This window comes from Macrotis lagotis, chromosome 1 (assembly GCF_037893015.1).
Source record: "Macrotis lagotis isolate mMagLag1 chromosome 1, bilby.v1.9.chrom.fasta, whole genome shotgun sequence".
Classification (NCBI taxonomy): domain Eukaryota; kingdom Metazoa; phylum Chordata; class Mammalia; order Peramelemorphia; family Peramelidae; genus Macrotis; species Macrotis lagotis.
Genome location: NC_133658.1, coordinates 181402519 through 181425497, shown reverse-complemented (window position 1 = coordinate 181425497; position 22979 = coordinate 181402519). Strand labels below are relative to the sequence as shown.

The following is a 22979-nucleotide window of genomic DNA, read 5'->3' as shown; positions in this document are numbered from 1 at the left end:
GCAACTGGAGCCTATGTGGTTTGGTTGACTGCAAAAGCAGATTCAAGATATTAAAAGATAAATTTAACAGCTATTCCTAATACACTATTCAAATCTAACTCTCCATTTTCACAGTTAAGAGACAAATATTGACCTTCTGTGTTGTATGCAAAAATGATTATAAAAAAATTTGGTAGTGCTTCTATTTAAAAACATGAATTTGCCCAAGTTTTTTCTTTACATGTTCTCTCTCTCTTTCAAAAAGTGCAAGTTTCTCATCAATACATATTTTTTAGTTGCTATGGCTAAATCACTTACCCAAGCACTGCATGATTGCTATTTGACTTGGTTTTGGTTCTTCTGTGGAATCATACGTGTCACATTTCCAGGTTCTGGAATACTGTCCTCGTTAACATTAGCAGTTTGGAAAATTGGATTGTTCTTAATGCTCTTCCACCCTATGTGAATCAGTCCGATAGAAGGTATCATAACAAGAAGAACTTTGTAGTCTCTCCAAAAGGTCTTAAGACTCATAGTAACTTTGGCAATAATGTACCTATATAAAAAGTTAATTATTTTAAATAATATCCTCACCAAATTGCTTTTGTAAACTACAAAAAGAAACAGTTCTGCTCAGAACAGTAAAATCTGAATGTCAAACATCTTTAATTACTGTGTGCCACACCATTAATTAACAAAAAGAAATATGTACGGGCAGAAAAAAGCAAGAAGCTAGGCAAAAATCATAAAGTAATCCTTGAATAACTTCTGTTCAGCTTGCAATTTAAGAACATTAATTATTATACCTACTGAGAAAATTATAATATAAACCTCAGCAAACATTTACAAAGAGAACTTATTTTATTTACATTACTATAACCATATTTTTGAGTCATAATGACATAAATCTTTAAAAAGTAATCTTCTGACTACTAAAATTGATTAGGTATTTATTATGTGGCTTCTACACTAAAGAGAGTAGAAAACTTAAGAAGCCGCTCCAGAAATAAGCAAGGACCAAAGCCTAAAGGTTTAGAAAAAAGGTCCAATAAACAAAGGTCAAAAGAATTAGAGCTAATTGGCTCAAAGAAAAATAGTCTGTATAAATATTTATGGTATTAAAGAATATGGAAGGATTGTTTATAAGAATTACTGTATTTCATTGTAATCAGGTCGACAAGGAATAGATTTGAACTTTTAGCAGCAGAATTGTTTGGATGTTAAAAATAAATTTTACATTATAAAAACAGATAAATCATTAAAGGATGTTATAAAATACTGTGCATATGAGGCAATACTTTTTTTCATTCATTAACTCACTCATTTAATCGGATAGAATTTTTAAAGTAATAAAAAATGATTCATCCTAGGTAGATTTAGTGAACATCCTGCTCTATTCACAGAGAGTTTAGATTAGCAGGTCTCAAAATAGGTTTAAAAATTACTGAGGAGCCCCCAAAGAGCTACTGTTTATGTGAGTTGATTTCTTTTAATATTTATCATATTAGAAGTGAAAACATCTCAGTATTATTATAAAAGTAGTTATGTTTGCATAAACCCCTGAGAGGATCTCCCCATACCATATTGAGAACTGCAGGCCTAGATGATTTTGCTTTGTAATTCTGTAATCAAAGTTTTGTTCAAGCTCTATAAATTCTAAAGGCTGAATGACTCATTGGCTAGGTAATATGATGAAAAGCAATCTACCTCAAGCTGCTTTTCTTAACTGAGTAAATAAAATATTATTAGTAGTGTCTATATTAAGTTTTGATTCAAATCATAATAGACTAATTTCTACAACAAGAAAACCTTTTATTTTTGTTGGCACTGTCATTAGAAAAGCTTACAGGGTAGCTTTTTTCTTCTAATAGTATTAGCAGTGTCTCAAGTAGTTTTTTATAATTCCCTATTACTACTGCAATACTTATACTAATGAGATGTGCTGAAGATTTTAATAAATTTTCAAACGTTATTTGTGAGGACTCAAAAGTCCTCTTCTGACAAGCTCCAATTCCATTTTTGCATTTACTGTTGTTAAATTCAACTAAGTTTTCCTCCTAAAGTATCTATGACATCTAATATGCTTTTGTTCATTAGCCTAAAGCAATTCCTTATCTGACAGCGCCCAGCTGCTTCTATGTTTTATCTTTGAAACAAGTTAGAATCTTATTCATTTTAGTAACATATGACCTATGTAAAGAATAATTTTGTAGGGAGAGTTAGAGAAGCACTCTGAATTATCTATGTAAACCAAGAATGAGGCTATGGATCACTAAATAAAAGAGTATTTTTCCCTAAGTCAGATTTTTTATATTTTGAAACAATTATTAGCACTGTCTATAAAAGATCTGATTTTGCTAGTGACTATTGTCCTAATATCCAGCTACCTCAATATTTTATGCAATACTATCAATTCTCTTATGCTCTATTATCTTCAAGTCATATAAATCTATGTATGTTTGAAATAATACCAAATTACTTTTTTAAAATTCATTCTTTCCTCTATCCACCTTTTCCAACCTGTACTATCTAAGAGCTGCCATCTTTTGTTTGGAAAACAGCAAGCACACACTTCTTTTGAAAGGAAACTTGGAAGAAGAAAATTATGATTATTTCTGAAATTATTTTATGATAAAAATTCAAAAGACAAAATATTTTGGAAAAAAAGCTGCTTAAATCCATATTGAAATAGCAATGTTTAAAATATAAAAGTAAACTGCAATAGATTTACAAGGCAATTTCTTGAGAAGCACTTTATATAAAATAAACGGAAGTGAAAATTCTCTTGGCAACAAATGAGGAGGCTAAGAATTCTTTTTGTTTTTTAATTAATTAATTTATTTTGAATTTTACAATCTCCCCCCTAATCTTGCTTCCCTCCTCCCACCCCCCCCCCAACAGGAGGCAGTCTGTTAGTCTTTACATTGTTTCCATGGTTTACATTCATCTAAGCTGAATGTGATGAGAGAGAAATCAAATCCTTAAGGGAAAAAAATTAAGTATAAGAGATAGCAAAATTATATAATTAGATAATTGTTTTTAAAATTAAAGGCATTAGTCTTTTGTCTTTGTTCAAACTCCACAATTCTTTCTCTAAATACAGATGGTATTCTCCACTGCAGATACCCCAAAATTGTGAGGCTAAGAATTCTTAATATTAACTTAATTTTCTACTACTGTAATTCAGGAAAGTGCTTCATTGGGGAAGAGCTTTTGTTTAAAAGTTCAAATTTTAGAATCCAGTACACTTCATTATTTGCCAAAAAACAACTGAACCATAAAATTTCCTATTTAGTAAAGTGTTTTTATTTTGATGATTATTTTAATATTTATTGAACAAGTTATATGTTCCAATCACCTTCATTCTCATCACTTCTTATACAATCATTTTAATTAATACAAGGAGGGATTCAAGAGCAGAGAAATATTTTCTGTTAACTATCTCTAATGTTCTTACAGAAGCAAAATGTCATTTTTTAAAGAAGTAATAATTTTTAAACACTTATTCATATTCCATTACTTAATTTTAACATTTCTCACATATTTTATGTTTCTATAGGAAAGATTAGAAAGAATGATTTGTACTCATTTTCCCATTGACATTAGACAATTTATGAAAGGCTCAAAAAAGTGTCATACAAAGCTCTCCAATTCAGAGCAGCAAAAATTTGGCTAATTAAAAAAATACTATACAACTCCTGAGAATTAATGCATTTTGGGGGCAGACTGAAGGATACTTTTTTTTTAATGCTAGGGGCATTAATAGGTGGAGCAAATTACCAGGTCCTCATGAATTAAAGTTGATTAAACTTTGCATTCAAAATATTAATCTCTCTTAACCTTCAGAACAACTGGGCAAGTATCTTTTATTGTCTTATTCCTCCGCTATCCATCCCAACTGTTTTTCATTTTTCCAAGGTTTGGTTTGTATACAAAACAACTCTGTAAATCAGGGTGAATTACGACCAGAACCCTAATCTCACAGATTTCAAGACAAGGCTTTTCCCACTAAAATTCTGAATATTGATTCTTACAGTTGTACCCTAATTTGTACAAGAGCTCAAATGAAAGAGAAAAGGACTTAACTGAACAAAAATATTTATAGCAATTCTTTTTACAGTGGTAAAGAATTGGAAATTAAGGGGATTCCCATAAATTGGGGAATGACTGAACAAATTGTGATACATAATTTTGATATAATACTTGGCACCATAAGAAAGTATGAGGGTGGTTTCAGAAAAACCTAGAAAGACTTAAATGAACTGAAACAAAATAAAGAGAGCAGAAGCAAATTATTATGCAAGTAACAGCAATACTGAGGAGCAAATGTGACTTAGTTATTCTTATCAAAACAATGATCCAAGACAATTTCAAAGGACCCATGATAAAAAGTGCTATCCAACTCCAGAGAGAATTAATGAATTCTTAGTGTAGATTGAAGCAATTTTTTTGTTTGTTTTTTGCAAGGCAATGGGGTTAAGGTGACTTGCAGAAGGTCATATAGCTAAGCAATTATCAAGTGTTGGGGGCTGGGTTTGAACTCAGGTCGTCCTGACTCAGGGGTCAGTGCTCTATCACTGAGCCACCTAGTTGCCCCAGCGTATTTTTTTTAAAAACTTTATCGTTCTTTTTTTAGATTTTTTTTTGTTTTTTTTTGCAAGGCAATAGGGTTAAGTGGCTTGCCCAAGGCCACACAGCTAGGTAATTATTAAGTGTCTGAGACCAGATTTGAACCCAGGTACTCCTGACTCCAGGGCTGGTGCTTTATCCACTGACCCACCTAGCCACCCCCTAAACTTTATCTTTCTTGTGTTTTTTTTTAATGTCTAATTTTTTTTTTTTGCAACACGGCTAATATAAAAGAAAGAAAATTTAAATAATTCAAAATTATTTTGCACTAGGAACAGTGGAAGTATTGCAGTGGACAGAGTTCTGGGCCAGAAGTCAGGAAGATTCCTCTTGCTGTGTTCAAATCTGGCCTCATACACCAGCTGTAAGATCATAGCCAAGATATTTAACCCTGTTTTCCTAACTTTCCTCATCTGTAAAAAGATCTGGAGAAGCAAATGGCAAACTACTCCAGTGTTTTTGCCAAGAAAATCCCAAATGGGATCACAAAGAATCAGAAGCAAATGAACAACAGATTCTGTATTAGAAAATGCAGAAAGAAATGAAATGAATTACAAAGAACAAATGAACTTTACAATAAAATCAACTAAGATAGTCCAGTTGACCCTTCCCATAGTCTATCTACAATACAGAATAAAAAGCAAAACATTTTCAGGGTTTTTAATTTATAGGATTTATGGGACCTGTTCTAATTAAGCTAATATCCAACTGCTCCCCTTCAATATACACTACAAAACAAATTGTAAGATACTTATTTTTATTCCTGCTTCTACTTTAATAGGTATTTTGTTCAAGATTTTTTCTTGCCCTTATACTTGAGATGATTTAATTGTGAGCAGATCAATTTTTAAAACGTTAATAAACTGATTCTTTAAAAAAAGTGATGCCAGGTTTCCGATATTTGTAATCCTTCCTTTCCTCCTTCCTCTCCCTCTCTCTCTCTCCATAGGGTTATCATACCCTTCTTGCTCTGCCCAAAGGAATGCAATTTTTTATCACTATATCTAGGCTAGAATTCTTTCTTAAGGATCAAGCCTTAATTCCAAACTGTACAGGGTCTCATAGATTGGCCCCACTTTATCACAGCTTGCACCCAGATTGCTCAGAGTGAATGAATTTCTGTTTAGGTCAGAAACCCTAAGGGTTTTTCCCTCCCCAGATTGATTTTTTCTTTTGACTCAATAAAAGACCATTCTTTGTCACATTTTTTAGCTAGTCTTAATCATTAAATGGGTATTACATCAGTCAATCTGAACCCAGGGAAGGACACTAGTTTAGAAAAAGCCAAGGTCTTCTGTTGCACCTAGGTGATCCATATTTTGCTACTGGATCCATAAGGTTCCAAGACAATGTAAGGTTGGTAACTCTGCATAGTCCTCTGACAACTTAAATTCATTTGCAAGTCATGGCATCACCTTCCTGATGTCTTGGTCCTCTCAGAGAACACAAGGCCAAAAAAATATAACCCCTCTCTGAGTTTTCAATAATAGGGCAAAGCAAAGAGTTAGCTCATATTGGACACAGAGAGGTGGAATTACAAATCACACGAATATATTCAGCATATTTATTAAAACTTACTTTAGCAAAGGTAACAGCAAAATGTAAAGAATAATGATTTGGAATCCCTCTTCATTAATTATTATACTTATGACTTTAAACAAGCCAGTTTCTGAGTCAAACTTTAGTTTTCTCATCTATAAAAAAATGGGGACTAAACTGGATGACCTCTAACATCCTCATAACCCTGAAATCTGTAATCCTCTCATCTTATTTGTAGTTCAGTAGATAATCAAAGATGAAAAAGTAACAAATTTTTTTAGGGTTTTTTTGCAAGGCAAATAGGGGTAAATGACTTGCCCCAGGCCACACAGCTAGGTAATTATTAAGTGTCTGAGGTGGGATTTGAACTCAGGTACTCCTGACTCCAGGGCTGGTGCTCTATCTACTTGGTCACCTAGCCCCCCCCCCCCCAAAATGTCACAAATTTTAAAAAACAGCATCAACTATTGAAAAAAGTATACTGCTGCAAATGTACTAATTTGTTACTGGTTTTTTTTCCTCAGTGAACAAATTTTCATGTCTATTTCATCATTACAGCTCCATTATGTAAAGTTATCCCCCCCCCCCCGAATATTTAGGAATGACTGATGTGTCTTGGAATAAATGAAAGGTTGGGGGGGAAGGTATATGATAATTTGGGATTTGGGAACAATCCAAATTATGCTTGTGTGTGTGTGTGTGTGTGTAAATATTTACACACACACACACACACACACTTATATAAAAAATTACCACAATGAATATAGTTAGTTGAAGATGACTTAGGAGTTAACAGTGAAGTAGGTAATAAATTAAATGATAAACATTTTGGTCAACAAAAGTTAGCACTTAATAAAACTTTGTTGATTGAGTGAGCTAGTACAAGAGCTCTTAACTTGAGGTCTATGACCTTGGATAGGAAAAAAATCAAACTTTTATTTCATTATAATTGGTTCCTTTTCGATTTTATGTATTTTGTCTTGGGCATTTTGAAACATTTTTCTTAGAATGATTCTGAATTCAAGCTAGAGAAGATCCTGAAGGACATATTCTAACATAATGTGACCTAAATTAACCTCTAATCTAGATGTCCTCTAGGCTTTTGAAGCTGTTCAGGGTTTTGACTATGGTAAAATCAGGGATTTTTATGACAATCACATAATATTTTCATGAATGTAGTAGTCCTCAACCAGAGAATTAGCAAACTGAGACATAAACCCTTTAAATTCACTCAATATTGAAGTAGATTTCAAAATTTTCTTGGGACTAGGCAAAAAGGATTAACTAATTTTTTGGAGAAAAGATTTGAGTGCTACCTGTTACTGTAGAATGTTAGCTTGAGGAAAAGGTGTTGATAATCAACAGAAGATCCATGGGTCCAAATGAGCCAGTTCTAAAGTAATTATAATTATCCTAACTTGATATAATACCTTAAATTTTACAAAGCATTTTACTCTCCTTCGGTTTTTACCACAGTTATAAAGGTTCTATTAATGTCTTTATTTTGCAAATTAGGAAACTGAGACTGACAGAAGATGAGACTTACTCAGTTTGACATAGCAGATTGAATGAAGAAGGATTTGACTTCAGTTCTTGTCTCCAAATTCAGCACTCTACCACACCTACTTTGCTACAAGGTAGTAAACCTTAATCTTTTAAAATTTTCTACACTCTAATGATGTCAGGCAAATCTTACACATGGTCCCTTACTTACCAGATGTCCTTTCAATGTCTACAGTTTATACATCAGAACTTCACATGCCTCAAATACAGCATACAATTTTTAAAAAATTGGGCATACTCTAGACATTATCAAATATGAAGACATAGTTCAAAAGGACCTTTGGACAGACAGCATTATATATAAACTATGGCATGCTACTTTTGTTCTGAGAATTCTAAAATAACCTAAGAGATAATTTATAATCTTGGAGAGACAACCAAGAGTGGTAGAAATTGCTGCTAGAGAGTTTCATGTAAGAAAAGTGAGTATCCACCCTGGGCAGGGAATTTGGACATATGAAAAATAAAAGATTAATAGAGTATCTTATGAGTTCTTTAGCCACATACCTGGCTTATAGTAGATAGTCCGATCACTGAACTTCAAGATGGATAGTCAAAGTGATAGAAAAAGAGATCTACTCCTTCAGTCAGGCAAGAGACTGCTTTTGGAAGGCAATAAAGAGGGAAGAATTCATTTCATATGTTACAATTTTTGTAATAAAACTGATGTAAAGCTTGAGATTCATTTGGGTTTCTAAATAATTTAATATTAGAATCCTAGTATGAAAAAAATACAGTTCTGAGTATTTCCAAATTATGTCTACTCATCACAAATATAACACTTTGAACATACTTGGAAATTTCCTTTTTTGACAGGCTAATTATATGCCATCAAAGCTCCCCTGAGTTGTCAACATTCAGCATTCCCACTTTTTGGTTATAGACTAAAAAAAAAAAAAAACCCAAACCCCATCACTGCTCTGGGTCTTTACCTGTTCTTTTACCTGTCAACTAAGGTGATTAAACTCAGGGAACTTTAAGGGCCCTTCAAGCTTTAACATTATAGTACATGAAAACATTTGTTTGTCCTGTAAAATGGCTCAAAGAGAGACCTACAGTCATTTCTTGATATTTTGATTAAATGTGAATGAATGAAATAAAATGAACGCAAAAAAGGAAGATTATTTAAACTGACCTGTTTTTATGTAAATTTCATTTGAAAATGCTACAAAAAACAGCCCATCTTTACTTAAAGTTATTGAGCTGAAATTAATGGTTCTGTTTCCTTCTCCTTCCCACCCCCAATCATAGTATATGATTTAGAATCTACAACACAATAACTGTAATTTCTTATAATACAATGTGGCATTTTTTTCCTGGGATCCTTAAAAATAAAACACACATTTGAAATACAAATTCTTTGGTAGTTGGTAGGCATGACAAGTCTTAACTTTGTGGGCCTCTGAATACATCTTTCACTGCTATAAAATTCTTACTGCTTCAAGATGCTTAATGATTATCTTCTTGCTTTGATTCTCCTGGTTTGCTATCTAATTAAATGGCTTCAAAAAGTACAAGATGGTTCAGAAAAATTAGCCATGTGAACTGTAAAAACTGGGCTAAGGCAGGCCATTTCTTTCTAATATGTTCCTCCTTGGACTCACAAAAAGTGAACTATAGTGTAAATTCCTGGAAGAGCGGGGTTGGTTCATTCATATATACACGTGTGTGTGTGTATATGGGTTTGCTCTTCTAAAAGGTGATGTCTTTAAAAAGTAAAATGTATGTATATATACAAAATGAAAATTAAAATTGATATTATAGAGTTCACTAAGTGACTTATTCAAGTCTGAGTTTTTGGTGGGTGGAGGTGTCGCTCTTTGAATTTCCTACAGGACCCACTTCCAGTTAGCTCAATAAATTGGTTTAATAAATTTAGTTACTCTACATACTCTCTTCTCCATTCTTGATTTCATTCATAGAGCAGTTCTTGGGGGCTAGTGAAAAGAGTTCCTAACTAATTAGGAGAATCAGTGGCAGACATAGGACACTTCATGTTTTGTCATACAACTCAAGTTTACTAGCTATAAGGGGCAGTTGGGTGGTGTGGTGGATAGAGCAGTGGCCTTGGGGTCAGGAGGACCTGAGTTCAAGTCCAGCTTCAGACACTTAATAATGGCCTAGCTGTGTGACCTTGGGCAAGCCACTGAACCCCATTTATAAATTTTAATAAAGTTTACTAGCTGTGGTGTCCTCCTTCTCATGTCCTTTAGTCATTTTGAAGTCCAACTTCAAGTAGCTTCAAGTCGCATGGGGAAACCATAAGGGCCCGAGTTCCAATCCTTTCATTGAATCCTTTTCGCATGACCTCGGTCCAGTCTGGCCCTTCACTTTTCTGGCCGGGGGCCCCATCTTGCCACAAGGGCCTTCCCCACTGCCCATGCACTGAGCCCCAAGGCGTCGGCCGAACCCAGGGCGCCCTTCTGGGGCACTAGGCCGGAAGCCTGCCCCCGCGGGTCACGTGCGGCCCGGCTGGGCCTTCCCGCCCGCCAGCTGCCCCGCCCCCTCCCCTCCCAGCATCCCTCATTCCTAGCCCAGATCCCTGCGACCTTTGCCCTGGTTCCTCCGAGCCCCCCCCCCCCCCCGTAGAGAAGGCACCTCTGAGTCCCCCCGACCCCAGTTCACGGCCCCTCTCTCTCTCTCTCTCTCTCTCTCTCTCTCTCACCTGGCCGGCCGCCGCTCCGCCTCCCGAGGCCGCCGCTCCAACACCGGGCCGAGGAGAAGGCGCCTTCCAACCTCCGCAGGTGATTCGGCCCCGGCGACTGCGCATGCGCCCTTCCCGCGTGCAGGCCGCGCCCCCTCGCCACCCGGTCCGGGATGGGCCGATGCCCGTCTCCGGGTTTTATCCGGGAGAGTCGGGAAGGTTGCCGCCTCCTGTCACTGGGCCTTGAGGAAGGCTTTGGGACGGTGGGAATTCATGGACTGGATTCTCCCCTAGGGATTCTTTTTAAAAGGAAGCAGCCCCAGGATGAGAAAACTCTGAGGAAGCAATTGTGACCCGAACCCAGAGGCCTCGGATCGCTCACGCTAGGCAAAACGTTGGCCCAGCATTTATGAAGTGCTAACTGTCTACTAGGGAGAAGCTAGGTGGCACAGTGGATAGAGCACTGGCCTTGGAGACAGGGGGACTGGAGTTCGAATCCAGCCTCTGACACTTAGTGTGACCTTGGGCAAGTCTCAGATCCCTGATTGTCTTGCATCCCGGGCCATCTGCTGGAGTCCTGATTCATATCTGACTACTGGACCCAGATAGCTCTAGAGGAGAAGGGGTGGCTGGTGACTAAGCACAGCCCCCCCCCCCCCATCCAATTCAAGGCATGTCATGACTTTACCTCCCCTGATATCATGGTCTTCTCAAGAAGGAAGGACAAATATATCATCATCATCACTATTTATTAAATAGATTGAGGTTTTAGAAAGAGGTGAAAATAGTCCCTTACTGCTATAACCCCACATTCTAATAGAGAAGGCACTAGATACCTTTATACAGGAGGGACACACATATAACTCTTTATATGTTGGTATGTTCATACATATACGTTTCTACATATTTAAACATATATTCATATACACTGTATTTTTGAGGTTTGGGGGATACCCTATACATTTGCATACATGTCTAAAGTGTACATATGTACTTATGAACACATAAAGACACAAATACAACACATTTACATGAGTAACTATATGTGCATTGTGTACCTATGTTAACATTTATACACCCTCCTTTGGTGGCACACTGAATAAGCTTGAAGTGAATTCTAGACCTAAATTCATGTGTGTATGTATATGTGTATATATATATATATATATATATATATATATATATATATATATATATGTTTGGGAGTGAATAGGCTTGAAGTGAATTTTAGACCTAAATTCATTTATACATTTATACATAGATATGCATATCTTTATATATATATATATATCCATATATGTAGGCTTGAATTGATTCTAGACCTAAATTCATACATACATACATATATATATATATACACACATATATATATAATTTGGGTGTGAATAGACTTGAAGTAAATTTTAGACATAAATTCACACACACACAAACAAACACACACACACACAGAATGGGAGAGAGGATGGAAGGCAATTCCAGAAGGGAAAACACAAGCAGGTGAGGAATAAGGACAAGGCATTTTGCAGAAGAATGTGAGGCTCAAAATATGCAGATAAATAGACATAATTTCTATCCAGATCTAAAGTTATACATAAATGCCTATGTACGTGGGCAGCAAGATGTCAGCAACGAAGACTCATTTTCCTTAATTCAAATCTGACCACAGACACTAGCTGTGTGACACTGGGTAAGTCACTTAACCCTGTTTTACCTCAGTTTTCTGATCTACAGATCATGGAATCACTGCCAAGAAAACCCCAAATAGGGTCATGAAGGGTGATTTGTACAATACTCAAGTATCTCCATAACTCAATTTATGATTTTTTCTTGGCAAAGATATTGAGGTGCTTTGCCATTTCTTTTTCTAGCTCATTTTACAGATGATGAAATTGAGGAAAACAGTGTGGACAGAGACAGAGACAGCGAGAGGGAGAGAGAGACAGAAACAAAGAGAGACAGAGAGACACAGACACACACACAGAGGGAGAGAGAGACAGACAAAGAGAAAGAGAGACAGAGACAGACACACACACACAGAGACAGAGAGAGGGAGAGAGAGACAGAGACAAAGAGAGACAGAGACAGACACACACAGAGAGAGAGAGACAGAGAGAGAGGGAGAGACAGAGACAAAGAGAAACAGAGAGACAGACAGACACACATACAGAGAGAGAGAGATAGAGACAGAGAGAGGGAGAGACAGAGAGACAGAGACAAAGAGAGACAGAGACAGACACACAGAGAGAGACAGAGACAAAGAGAGACAGAGACAGACACACAAAGAGAGACAGAGAGAGACAGAGACAGAGAGAGGGAGAGAGAGGGAGAGAGAGACAGAGAGAAAGAGAGACAGAGACAGACACACACAGAGAGAGACATAGACAAAGAGACAGAGACAGACACACACAGAGACAGAGAGAGACAGAGACAGAGAGAGGGAGAGACAGAGAGACAGACACAGACACACGCACACACAGAGACAGAGAGAGGGAGAGAGACACAGACACACGCACACACAGAGACAGAGAGAGGGAGAGAGACAGAGACAAAGAGAAACAGAGACAGAAACACACACACAGAGACAAAGAGACAGAGACAGAGAGAGGGAGAGAGAGAGACAGAGAGAGGGAGAGAGAGACAGAGACAGACACACAAACACACAGAGGGAGAGAGACAGACACAGAGAGAGACAGAGAGATACAGAGAAAGACACACACACAGAGACGGGGGGAGAGAGAGAGACAGAGGGGCAGAGGGGAAGGGAGGGGTCACTTCATGAGGCCAAGTGGGGACATCTTAAAAGGAAATCACTTGCTTTAAAACTGGCAAGTTTTTGTAGTTCCAGTGACTGTTATCCATTTTATACTTTTTTTAGATTATATATATATATATATATATATATATATACATACACATACACGCACACACATATGGCATGTATGTCTAGACTTTCTGCAAACCACGCGTCTATACCTATTTCCTGCTTCCTCCGCCATTTCCAGGGGCACGTCCTTAGGCCGGCCGTGCAGGCCGGTGTCCCGGGCAGCGGGGGGCTCCTGCCCCCTCAGCGCCCTCACAATGCCCAGGCAGTCATCCCCTGGCGGCCTGGGGCCGAGGCCCAACTTTCCGGCCCCCTCAGCGCTCTTCTTCGGGCACGGCCCGGGCAACCCCGCGCCTTCTGGCGCCTAAGCTTGGCCCCCTGCATTTGCTTGGGTATTATGGGGGGGGGTCCGTCTCTCCGTGGGCAACGCTCCTAATTTTAAAAAGTGTACGTTTTTAACCGGCCTCCCAACCAGCACCTTCACTTCCTAGCGGTCTGCGACTTGGGCTATTTTGTTTCATTCATTCATTCACTTATGTAAGTTTTTGCGAGGCAATGGGTTAAGCTAGGTCGTCATTCAGCGTCGGAGGCCGCCCTGGAACTCGGCGCCTCCTGCCTCCAGGGCCGCTCTCCTTGCACCGCGCCGCCTCGCCCCCCGGGCTTGCTCTTCCTCCTTCGCGGTACCTGAGGGCCCTTTCACCTCGGCTTCCGGCGGCCGCTTCCGCTACCCTGAACCCTGCCCAGAACGAGGCCACCTTTGCAGCCAGCAGCCTCCGGCAAGGCCGGACGGCACAGCACGTGATCAAGCCGCGGGCCCTCCCCCGCGGAAGCGCAGAGAGCGTGGGCGCCCCCGCCGCCATCTTTGTTTTGGTTTATCCTAAGACCTGATGCTCAGGCCTCCATGTTTAGTACGGGCGACGGCGGTTACACTACAGGTCCGCCCTTCACAAGAGGGTCAGGAGCCCATTTTCTTTGTGGGCAGAGTGCGCCGGGGAGCCCCGGGAGGCTTCACTTTCCGTCGCCATGTTACGTTCAGGCAGCGGCTTCAGAGGAAGGGCCGGTCCTGGGGTCACGTGAGAGCAACCCTCGGGGTCATGAGGTCAACCCTCGCTCCGGGTCCCCAGGGGCTGGGCGGGGGAGGCCAAGGTTTCCCGAGGTGAGGGTTCACTGCCAAGTGCTGTGGATGGGCGCGGGGCGGGGCCGGGCCGAGCTGTCCCCGCCCCTCCCCGCTGCTCCTCCCGCAGCCTCCTGCGGCTTCTGGGTGAGAAGCCCGCGCGCCGCGGCCGCAGGGCCCTGCCCCCTGCCCTCTCTGCCCCCCTGCCCCCTGCCCCCTGCCCTCTGCCCTCTCTGCCCCCCTGCCCCCTGCCCCCCTGCCCCCTGCCCTCCCGGACAGGGGGGCACTGCCCAGGGGCCTCCAGGAGGCCGCGGAGGAGAAGGCAGCCCGAGCCTTGGCCTGGGCCCCAGGCAGGCCCTTGACAGTAGAATCTCACTGACCCTAATAGCAGCCCTGGAGGTAAGTGCGGCCGTTCTCGGCCCGGTTTACATTGGAGGAAACTGAGGCAGAGAGGTTAGGTGACTGGTCCATGATCATGCAGCTGCTAACCACATGAGGCAGGATTGGAACCCGGGTCTTCCAGGCTTCAGGCTTTATCTCCCTGGGCCCTGGTTGTGAAAGAACTAAGAAGGGCTGGCCCCAATTGTGGATGGAGTCTTGCTTTTTTACACAAAAGCTGCTCCCCGAAGACCTTTGGATGAAGGCCCTGGAGGTCATACTTTTTTTTTTACAAGGCAGTGGGGTTAAGCGACTTGCCCAAGGGCACACCGCTAGGTGTCTGAGGTGGGACTTGAACTCAGGTCCTCCTGACCTGGCTGGTGCTCTATCTACCAGGCCACCTAGCCGCCCCCTGGGTCATACATTTTTTGTTTGTTTGTTTTTAGGTTTTTTATTTTTTGCTAGGCAATGGGGTTAAGTGGCTTGCCCAAGGCCCAGCTAGGTAATCATGAAGTGTCTGAGGTTGGATTTGAACTCAGGGCCTCCTGACTCCAGGGCCGGTGCTTTATCCACTGCGCCACCTAGCTGCATTTTTAAGATCTGAGAATACCTCATTGCCTTATTTCCAAATACTGATAGGAAAACCTCCGGAACTTCTTCATAGCCTTTTTTTTTTCCCTAGGTGGGCATTTTTATTTTTTTTTTATTTTAGGGTTGGGTGTTTTTTTTTTTAGATTTTGCAAGGCAATGGGATTAAATGGCTTGCCCAAGGCCTCACAGCTAGGTAATTATGAAGTGTCTGAGGTCAGTTTTGAACTCAGGTCCTTCTACTCCAGGGCTCTATCCACTGTGCCACCTAGCTGCCCCATAGGTAGGCTTTTTGATAAGGATTGTCAAGAAAGCTTTTGTAGGAACTGCCTTTCCTGGTAGGCACTTAATAAATGTTTATTGAATATACCATTTACCTTACAACTGGATTGTGCACTGGCATCTCCAATCTTAGTTTGGATTATTTCGGCCCTGCCTAGGTTATCTCTCTAGCTCCCCCCAGATCCCTGCACCATCCCCATTCCTCCCCACTTCTCTCCCTTGCTGTTTATCTGCAGGTAATTGGACAATATTAAAGATAATGTTGAGTGGGAGCCTGAGATTAACTGGTTGTCAAACAGTGTCTGGAAAACTCTTAAGAGGGGCATAGAGTAAATTCTATTAAGCTGCAATTAACCTGCAGCCATATGTATTTGTGTATTCCCTGCCTAAATATTTCTTGATTGGAGTGCTGCAAGCTCAGGTTGTGTTTATATAGTAGTCCAACCATTTTGGCAGTAAAGAGTACTAAATAATTTATTTCCTTGATTTTCTTGAAAACCCTAATGGAGACAAAAAATGATATTTAATCTTTAGATTGGATGGTGTTTCTTAACCTGTTTTGTAATATGGACCCCCTTGGCAGTCTGTTGAAAGTTTGAACCCTTTTCACAATATATTTTAATGTGTAAAATAAAATATATAGGATTATAGTAGAATCCAATTAAATTGAAATAAAACTTTTTTTTCTTTCTCCACACCCTTCTCCCTCCAGTCTCCCTTAAGAACCACATGTATAAAATTAGGAGGCTGGACTAAATGACTGATAAGAGCCCTTACAATTCTGTTGTTCTTTGAAACAGATTCTCTTTGCATAAATATACTCCTATGGACTTTGAACTTATTGTTAATAGGCTAGAGAGGCAGCATGGAGTAGTGGATATGGAATAGTTTAAGGGGGACAAAATTTTATGAATAAAAATTATTAAAGGCTTGACTATGCTCTACTGTTGGGAATACAGATGCAAAAGGAAAGACTATCTCTCCCCTTAAGGAATTTTAATTTTAATGATGTTCAGAAGGGAGCCCATTTGAGATTTTTCTTGGCAAAGATAATGGAGTGATTTGCCATTTCCTTCTCCAACTCATTTTACAGAGTAAGAAACTGAGGTAAACAGGTTTTAGTGACTTGCCCAGGGTCACACTTCAGACATACACGGGGTCTGAAAGATTAAAGATGACAGGAAGAGACTTCTTGCAGATGGTGGAATTTTAGCTGAGACTTGAAGGGAAGCAGAGAGTGACCATTCCGGGCATGGGAGCAATATAGTCAGTGAAAATATATGAGTTAGGAGATGGAGATGGTGTCCTGTTTGACAAACACTAAGGAAGTCAGAGAATATGCGGTAATGTGAAGGGGAGTAAGCTATAAGAAAACAAGAAAGATAGGAACTGCATTTCAAAATACTTTGAAAACCAAACAGAAGATTTTGTATCTGATCCTGGAGGTAATAGGGAGTCATTGGACTTTTATTGGAGGAGAGGGATGTTGTAGACAGACCTGTGCTTTAGGAAGATCAATTTTTCCTCTAAGTGGAGACTTGGAATGCAAAGAGACTTGAGGCAGGCAGACCCACCAGCAGGCCATTGTCATAAGTGTATGCAGGAGATAAGGGCAGCTTGATGGCAGAGTGAATAGAGCGCCATCTCTGGAGTCCAGGGACCTGAATTCAAATTTGACCTCAGGTATTTGACATTTACTAGCTAAGAGATCCTAAGGAAGTGATTTCACCATGATTGTCTGGCATCCAGGCCATTTCCAGTTATCCTGATTTTATCTGGCCCCTGGACCCGGATGTCTGTGGAGGGAAGGTGGAGCTGGTGACTTAGCATCTCACTCAAATCCAATTCATGTGCTTGTCATGGCATCACCTTCCTGATGTTGAGAACAAAGGACAAAAACGACCGAAAGGCATGCGATGATGAGGGTCTGTGCTAGGATGGCAACATCCTAGAGAAAAGGGCATATTCAAGAGAAATTATCAATGTGGAAATGATAGGACTGTGTAAGGAGAAAAAGAATGAGGAATTGGAGCTGATGTTTAGGTTGATACTCTGGCTGACTGAGAGGATGGAGTTAACCTTGATAGTCCTAAGAAGTTAGGAAGAAGGCCAGGTTTTCAGAGTAGATTGACAGACCCTTCCAGGACCAATGGCAGAGTTGTTTTGATCATATTTCCAGAAGTAGAAGGTAGGGAAGCGGATGACTTCAGGGTTTTATAAGACTGTTGGCTAGACTTGAAAAGATGACTTGAAAGTCGTATTGCTGAAATAATAGGTCAAGAGAGACAGGTACCAATCAGAACAGTGGGGGACTCTAGGGCAGAAGTTTTGAAGATAAAAGGGTCAAAACCACTTGGACTGAAAAGATGATCCCAGAAGAGGGAATAGGTTTGTATTCCTGGCACTTACAATGCAGTTCCGCCTGTGGTCTGGACATTAGGGTAACTTCTCTGGGGGGAAATGAAGAACATGCTCCATGTTTTTTTTGAACTTCTTATGTGTGACCTTGATGTGAGTCACTAATCTCTGAGTGCCCCAGGTCCTTCAAGACTTTACATTGCTGAATAGTTGAAGATTTTCATTGGTAAAGTTTCTTTATTGGTGGTTTAACAAAAAATTTTTAAAAAGTACTAGAAATATTCAAGATATTTAAAATATAATTTAAAGAGTAAGATAATTGGTGTGCTCCCTGAACTAGGTTTTCAATTCATCAATCATTTAATGTTTATTAAGTTTATTAGATGAAATTAATATTTTAGTGTATTTGTCAGTGCTTTCATAACTCTAGTGTTCTCAACCTGCCAAACTTTTGCCAAACTATCAACATATAATGTTGAAAAGTAATGCTGACATTTTCATGTGAATTCTTTTAACACTATTAAGAGAAAATATTGAAATCTGTGGACTTGAAATACTGATTACTTTTAATTCCACTACTCAGTCATTGGGGGAGGGGGAATATTCTATTAGATCTTTATGTCACATCATGTTAGTACAGTAGTCCTTGTGTAAATCTTTCCTTTTTATATGTGGAAAGGTTAATAGTATTCTTAGGAAAGAGGGTTAATCTAGATTCACAAGAAAAGACTGATTCAACAAATTTCTTTCCTTTAAGCACCTTGTCTTCCATTTGGATGGGGTTTTCCTTCTGTGGTATACAATGATTGATATTTGGAAAGAGAATTATTAGTATAAAAAGTTAGAAACTTGTCAAAGGACATTGAGTTTTCCATTTTGATGCTTTTTCTCCACCTAGGATTTTTTTTAAACACATTGAGATTTTACAATTTAGCTAGCTTAACTGGGAAATGGGTGGGTGGTCCAGGTAACTGACTATTGGTGAGCCAGGAAAAATCACTAATTTCAGTTTCCCCACCTTAGCCATCTTTTAGTTGGGAAAAATAAATATGAGTATTATCATTATGTATTTCAAAAAGGTATTGAGAAGTTCCATGTGGAAACTTGTACTTGAAGAGGCACATTGAATAGAGCACTGTACCTGAGTCAGGGAATCCTGAATTTAAAACTAGCTGCTTCATCACCCTGGGGAAGTCTGAGATAAAACTTGTAAAATGTTTTTCAAACCTTAAAGTGCTATATAAATACTGATCATTATTATCATTGTTGCTAAAATTATTTTATAGATATAATATGTATTATTTATGGATTTTAGCACATTTTGGTATAATTTTGATTATAGTGGCATAATGTGATTGCTAAGTTTAGGGATAGATGTAGAAAGTGCCATAGGGAAAGGTGTTAAATGTTAATACTTTTATGAAAAAGTTCTCACATAGAAAGACTATTATTTAAGTGTTGTCTAACAAGGTGAAATTTGTTTTTCTTTACTACATTTAGTTTCATGTTACTTTTTATATTATATACTTCATATTCATCTAAAATTTCCTGTTACAAAATAAAAATTGTTTTGTGGCCAGAACTTCCAATATCCTATTCAGTGAAACCTCAGGGTAGATATTCATGCTAAGACCTGTTCATGTTTAAATTTCACCTTTGGCATTTTCAGTTTTATGATATAATCTTTTACAAGTTAAGCACATGGTGGGTTTTTTTAAAAATGATTTCTTGTGCCATCTTTTTAGTGGAATATATCTCTTTACTTGCATGTACTTAATAATTTTAAAGTACCTTAAATCTTGAAAATCTCCTTTATGTTGATTTTTTTTAACAACTGGAATGAAGTCATTTATATACATTAAGACCATTCATTAGCTCAGTAAAATATGGACTTGTAAAGTCAAGGTATATTAAACAAAACTTCATTCCTTTTAATAGGAAGAAGGGATAATTTAATTTTCATGCTATTAAAATATACACACACATACACACAAACAATGTTGTTTTGAAAGTATAAACTTGAGCTCTAGAAAATGAGTACCTTGTTACTATAGTGTTCATAATTCATGCTTGCATAAATTAGAACTTGGTAATTTTAAATGAAATATGAAACAACTTGCCAGTTTCATTGTGGAATAGCATTTTGAAATTTTGGTTTTTAAGTATACTTGTATTCCCAGCATAATTCTTGGCATATAATAGTTGCTTAATAAATAATTTAATAAATGAATGGTAAATCATTTATTAGACACTTACTGCAGACCAAGCATTATGCTAAGTACTAGCAGTAGATTCAAGCAAATAAAAGACACCCTGCCCTTAAAGGTGGGAAAGCTCAAGTCTTCTTGAGGGTCAGGGTCACAGGGGCAGATTCAGACTTCCAGAGTAAGGAAGAGAGAAGTGAGCCAGAGCTTTTCAGTGGAGGGAATTCCTAGGTTTCAGTGTCTCATTCACCATAGAATGAATGAGTGAAGTTTTAAAAAGCATTTATTAAGCCACATTATATACTCGGCATTGTTAAGTGCTGAGGATTCAAGTTCAAGCAAATGGGATAGTCCTTGTCCTTAAGTAACTTCCACAATAATAGGGTTAAGACAACCACACCTAAGGGAGAACTGCAGCCTGGCCACCTGGCCCTCCACAAGAACAGATCCTAGGCTCCCAGGAAGAAAGACTGAGTTCTTAAGGGAAGAGGATCAGGTAAACAGCCAAAGTGCCTACTTTGGAATTTGTGAAGAAATAATGTGGTGTACTGGTTTGGGGCAAACAGAGACTTTGAAAGTTCATATATCAGAACTAAGTGACCTAGAAAGTGGGTTTTTGAAATAGTCTTCTAGACTGAAAAAAAAAATCATTTATTCAAACATAGTTAATACTGTGCCAATATTACAGTTTTGATTTTTTACTTCTCTTGAAGTTGAGCCTAATAAATACTGATTGATTGGTTGGTTTAAATCTTCTTATTCTCATAGTAGTTCTGTCATTTCAGTTGCAGTGAGTATTAGAGGTACTTTTGTCATGTGGAGGCTATTGCAGTGTCTCAGAAAAACTATGAGTGGAGAGAAAGAGCCAGATGTAGAAGAATGGATGAAGCTTACCCACTGGCTGGATGTTGGATGGAGAAGTGAGGGAGACTAAGAAGAGGATGACTAAGGGACTTGGGGTAACTGTAAAAACTTTGCAGCCTACATTCAGAAATAGAGAAGTTAGGAAAAGGAAGGTGTTTCAGAGGAAAGATACTAAATCCTGTTTCAGATCCTGGGGTGACTACTTAACTGAGTCCTTTCTTGAGCAATTTGGAACTTGTACCCTTTGGCTTCAAGTCCTTTTTGTCCATAAGATCTACAAAGATTGGAATAGACCATGAGGGACTATACATCTTCAAGGTCTGGTCATTTTAACTGCTACAATACTAGGTATGCCTCAGAGTTTCCTCGTTTAAAAGGTACCAAGGTGGAAAGTGAAATATTAAATCTGTTTTTAGGGAAGAGTGAGTAGGCCAATTTCGCTGGAAAGTAGAATGCCAGAAGGAGTGTAATGTATGATCATTCTGAAAAGAGAATGAGGAACTTAGTTGGGAAGGGCTTTAAAAGCCAAGCCATTTAATATATTCTGTTCATGGAACATCAGGAAGAAACTGAAGCTTCTTGAACAGGCAAGTATCACAATCAGACCTGTGCTAGGCAGCTGGGCAGAGAGAACAGAACTTGGTGCATGGAGAGCCATGAGGAGTCTGTCATAGTCATTCTGGATTGAGGAGATAAAGACCTTAAGTCATGGGATAGAGATGTAGAGGTGAGGGAGGGAGTTGAAGAGTTGGGAATGACTCTGCTTATGACTTTGTGGGACTATAAAAAAAAGTTTGGTGTTCTAAATAGAGATGCTGAAGTTAGGAGATTTGGGATTAGGGAGATAATAGTGAATTGTTTGACTATTTAAAGTCTGAGATGTCTGTGGACTCTCCAAGTAAAGACAATCCAACAGACTGTTAGGTAAGATTAGAGCTCAGGAGAAAGATGAGGGCTGATATGACAATATAGAAGTTTTCTACGTAGAAATGGTTATTTGATAGGGGTAGGGGAGGACAGGACATCCTCTCAGAAGACAGATTATCATGTCTAACAAATTAAACTAAGGAGAGATAGGAAAAGAACCAGGAAAGAGCAATGTCATCAAAACATGAAGAGGGGAGAGGATCTGGAAGGGGTGGTCAGCAGTGTCAAATGAGGTGGGGAAAGGAAAAAATGAATTTAATTCCAAGCATGGAACTATCATTTGTTTTCACAGAATGTTAGCATATTTCATTCAATAATTTCTATCACATCAACTTTAGCCAGATTTGAAAATCTAGTATTTTTTTTTTGTCTCAGGAAAAGAAATTGTTAACTTGCAGTGGGGTTCAAAACTAGTAGAACAAAAACATAGATAATAATTACATTTTTATTGTGCATTGTATTTTCCCACAGAATAATCAAGTTGGTCATTGACTTTTTTAAGTTTATCTCTAATTTGTATTAAAATAGCATGACAAGAACATGATAGCATTTAACCCTGTACTTTTGTCTTTCAATTTCTTAATTTTCAGTTTCACAGTTGCTTAATGTTTTTCCTATATTGTCATAAAGCTGATTTTAGAGTAAGTGTCCTTTTAACATCAGTAAACCAAATTTCAGATCTCAAAAAGTGAGCTTAAAAGGATAGATTAAAGAAAAGGCGGAAAGCTAGTCTCAGGATTTCTATTGTTGGTGTATCTTATAATGTAGTTTGTCCTTCTTTTGAAGAGTAATTAGACTTCAGGAAAGTGATTTAAGTGAGGAAGGACTTTGCAAATTCTCTGCCCTCACTTTCTCCTCCAGAACTAACCAGGTTCTGGGGAAAGATATAGATCAGGATGACTGGTCTGTTTTATAAGACTACTCCTGAATGATTATAAAGACTTGGTTCCTTGGTTACAGTCTTTGTTGGTGATGCATATAGAATTCTCAAAAATTGCCCAGTTGAAAAAAGAAGCTTTACTGAACAAGCAATAGAACTTGGTAATAGAACTTGTTAACGTTTGATGTCCCAAAGGCAATTCTCTTGCA

General features: G+C 38.7%; 2 protein-coding genes across 12 annotated transcripts in view; one reads left to right on the top strand and one right to left on the bottom strand.

Moving 5' to 3' along the window:
• Positions 1 to 315: 315 nt before the first annotated feature.
• LOC141504445 (uncharacterized) lies at positions 316 to 10455 on the bottom strand. Of its 2 annotated transcripts, none has more exons than XM_074209449.1 (2): positions 10376 to 10455; positions 316 to 535 (listed from the first exon to the last, which is right to left on the bottom strand). In XM_074209449.1, the coding sequence occupies exon 2, from the start codon at positions 511 to 513 to the stop codon at positions 316 to 318; it is 198 nt and encodes a 65-aa protein (XP_074065550.1). In that variant the 5' UTR covers positions 514 to 535; positions 10376 to 10455. The 2 variants fall into 2 exon arrangements, with proteins under 2 accessions (XP_074065550.1, XP_074065549.1); XM_074209448.1 differs by lacking the exon at positions 10376 to 10455 and adding an exon at positions 8218 to 8306.
• Positions 10456 to 14120: 3665 nt separating this feature from the next.
• The window catches only part of SLX4IP (SLX4 interacting protein), a 324925-nt gene continuing 316066 nt past the window's right edge, over positions 14121 to 22979 (top strand). For 9 of the 10 annotated variants that reach the window (XR_012473370.1, XR_012473371.1, XR_012473373.1 and 6 more), the window contains exon 1: positions 14547 to 14688. The gene's annotated coding sequence lies outside the window, so the exon portion shown is untranslated. Of the gene's footprint in view, positions 14332 to 14546; positions 14689 to 22979 lie in introns of those variants that run through there. The other variant, XM_074209445.1, reaches the window with a different exon arrangement.

Bases quoted from the DNA above. Each gene is read 5' to 3' on its own strand.
- LOC141504445 (XM_074209449.1), bottom strand. From the start codon at position 513: ATGAGTCTTAAGACCTTTTGGAGAGACTACAAAGTTCTTCTTGTTATG.